The following is a 2,977-nucleotide window of genomic DNA, read 5'->3' on the forward strand; positions in this document are numbered from 1 at the left end:
ACAAAAAATACATATATAAAAACAAATAAACAAACATACATACATACATTTTACCACTACATAAATGAATTAGTGTAGCTTTTGATTTTGCTGATAAAATAATTTAAGCAATCATCACTATTCAACAAATCACCTTTAGCGAAAGTCAAATAGAAAATTATGTGAATATATAAACCAAAGAACTCTAAACTATGGTATTATTCACATAAACCAAAGAACTCTAAACTAGGTATTTGTTGATTAATGCTTGTGTGGGTTTAGTCTACACTTCAAAAATTCCAATTTTAAAATTGCACAAATATGTATTTTTAGTTTTTCCAAAAGTAATATTAACCTACATAAATTAAATATAAGTAGAACTTGGGCATTGGAATCGTTATACAAAAGAGTGATAACTGTGACTTAAGTTTTTATGATAGACATACTTTACCTAAGCAATTAACTATGTTATATTATTAAAAAAACAAATTTCGACATCCCATCTTTAGATATAACGGGACAATAATCGACCACAAAAATAATATCTCTTTATAAGGCAACACTAATCAGCAACCAAAACTTATATATGACAACCACATTAACCAGTTAATTATTACACTATTTATCCTGTACCTTCTCTAAATGGTACGAGAAGAATAGTTGTTGCAATTTAGAATGAAAATTAGTTGTCATGAATATGTAGACTAGTGTTAATTCCTGTAGCCCGTGAGTTGTACTTAGCTGCTGTAGTAGCTGATTGGCAATGATAAAGAGGAGTCGCTTGTGTAGTGTGTAACCATGTGTAGTGTGTAACCATATGTTGAAGCGTTACACGCTGTCATCTTCTTCTGTTGTTCTGCTAATTGTTTTTATAAAAGGAAAGAGATAACCAGTTATATATTGGGTATTTAATGCTTTCAGAGCAGCACTCAACTTAACGATAACATGGGAGCGGGCAAATTCGGCATTAAATAATATTTGCCCTCTCCCGTGTTATCAAGCTAAGTTGAGTGCTGCTCTGAAGGCATTAAATACCCAATATATGACTGGTTAACTCCAGCCCTCATAAAATAGCTGCATCCTACTCCCACCTCAAGAGTGACGATGGACAGATGTCGCAACAGACGCAACCGATGGAATCACGTAAGGTGAAAGAACCGCAAGGAGAGTGTAGCGTTACAGTTGAAGAGAATCACTTCCGAGTTGTATCCATATATAGAGTTCCTGACATCCTCATGTCGGACAGGGCAAAAAGGGAAGCATATGTTCCCACAAGAGTGTCGTTGGGTCCACATCGTCGAGAAACTAAAAAGATTCGTTCAATGCAGAGTCACAAAGAAAGAGCCCTGAAAAGGATGACGATCAGGTTCAATGATATTATGCACCTTGGCAATGATCCAAATAATATGGGTTTCTTCTCTCGTGCAGCAACAGAGAAGATCATGAATGTGCAGAAAAAAATCAGGGACAACTATGAAGAAAAAATCAATTGGAATGAAAAGGACCTGGTTGACATGCTAACTTTGGATGGTTGTTTTATTCTAGAAATATTGAGTACTCTGAGTGACAACACATTACCAGAAGATGGTAACTGCTATGAACCTCTTTTTGAGAAAAAGAAGATTCTTTATACTGGAAGGGATATACTGAACGACATGTTGAAGCTCGAGAATCAAATCCCGATCATCGTTCTCCTAAAGCTACTAAAATTGCAGTGCAGCTCCACGGATAGTGATGCAGAGAACAAGCTTTTCGATATGATGCATGAATCGTTCTTGCGCGTGTTCTACCCTTTCGAAAGTAAACTGCCAGCAAAGAAGCGATGGTCCTGGCCTCAACCACAACCACATCATCATCTTCTTGGTTGGTTGCGCATATTCATTATTTCTCCCCATTTCGTTAATGGCGATGATATGCTCCATGGTGACATCGCACATTCCCATAATGGAGAGCATGCCTTGCGCATGTTCATTATTTCTCCACATTCCGATAATGGCGATGATATGCTCCATGGTGACATCGCACATTCCCATAATGGAGAGCATGCCCAGAACGACTATATGAAGATCCCGGCCAAGACGAAGAGAGCGCAAAAGACAATGCAAAGGAAGACAGCAAGGGTAGAATCTGCAACCGGGATAAAGATTCCGGCCCATATGATCATATCCATCCCGCAATAGAATTAGAAAATGCTGGTATCAAATTAGAGCAATGCGAGGGAGGCATCGCAAATATTAAATTTGACGGGTCGAGGAACACAATTTACCTTCCTCGCATCACTGTCGATGACTCCACGGAGATCCTATTCCGTAACCTAATTGCTTTTGAGATGTGCAAACCATCTGAAATCAATTATGTTGCGTGTTACGTGGGTTTAATGGACCAGTTAATCGACTCCGAAGAAGACGTGGCTTTGCTCAGAAAAAGGAAAATCATTACAAACCACCTCGGGAGCGACGCAGAAGTTGCCAAGCTCTTCAACGGTCTATGCAAGGGAGTCACTATCAATCTCGAAGGTGCCTTCGATCAACTGACCAAAAAAGTTCATGACCACTACTAAGGGTCCAAGTGGCTGACCTTGTGAGGGAGTATTTCTCTTCTCCGTGGAAAACTCTAGGTCTGTTGGGAGGAATTGCTCTACTGTTGCTCTCCATTGTGCAGACCATCGTCGGCATACTGGCATTATATAAGTAGCCTCTCCTTTTTCCTTTTCCCTAAATGATTTCTTTCAATAATATGACTCGTGTCTGAGCCCGAGGTTTATAGTTATTTTTAGTGATTTGTATGCTGTTGGCTATAGCAACGGCTGAAGTGTGTGGAATAGCTGAGTTCTGTATAACAAGCTTTTCAATGTTTTTCACGTTATTTTACTACCTATGTTTGGTTTGGAAATTATGGATTCTGTGATATTGGAGATAATGCTCACAGTGGGCTGAGTTTAGGTTTCTCAAAATCCATATCCAAGTTATCCAAGTTTAGAATAAGTTGGATCTGACAA

General features: G+C 38.6%; 1 protein-coding gene across 1 annotated transcript; it reads left to right on the top strand.

Moving 5' to 3' along the window:
* Positions 1-1,091: 1,091 nt before the first annotated feature.
* Positions 1,092-2,539, top strand: LOC149233462 (putative UPF0481 protein At3g02645). Its single transcript, XM_089382202.1, has 2 exons — positions 1,092-1,779; positions 2,031-2,539. The coding sequence occupies exons 1-2, from the start codon at positions 1,092-1,094 to the stop codon at positions 2,537-2,539; spliced, it is 1,197 nt and encodes a 398-aa protein (XP_089238328.1).
* The last annotated feature ends 438 nt before the right edge of the window (positions 2,540-2,977 follow it).

This window comes from Pinus tabuliformis, chromosome J (assembly GCF_031772625.1).
Source record: "Pinus tabuliformis cultivar Carrire ecotype Pingquan chromosome J, CPIR1, whole genome shotgun sequence".
Classification (NCBI taxonomy): domain Eukaryota; kingdom Viridiplantae; phylum Streptophyta; class Pinopsida; order Pinales; family Pinaceae; genus Pinus; species Pinus tabuliformis.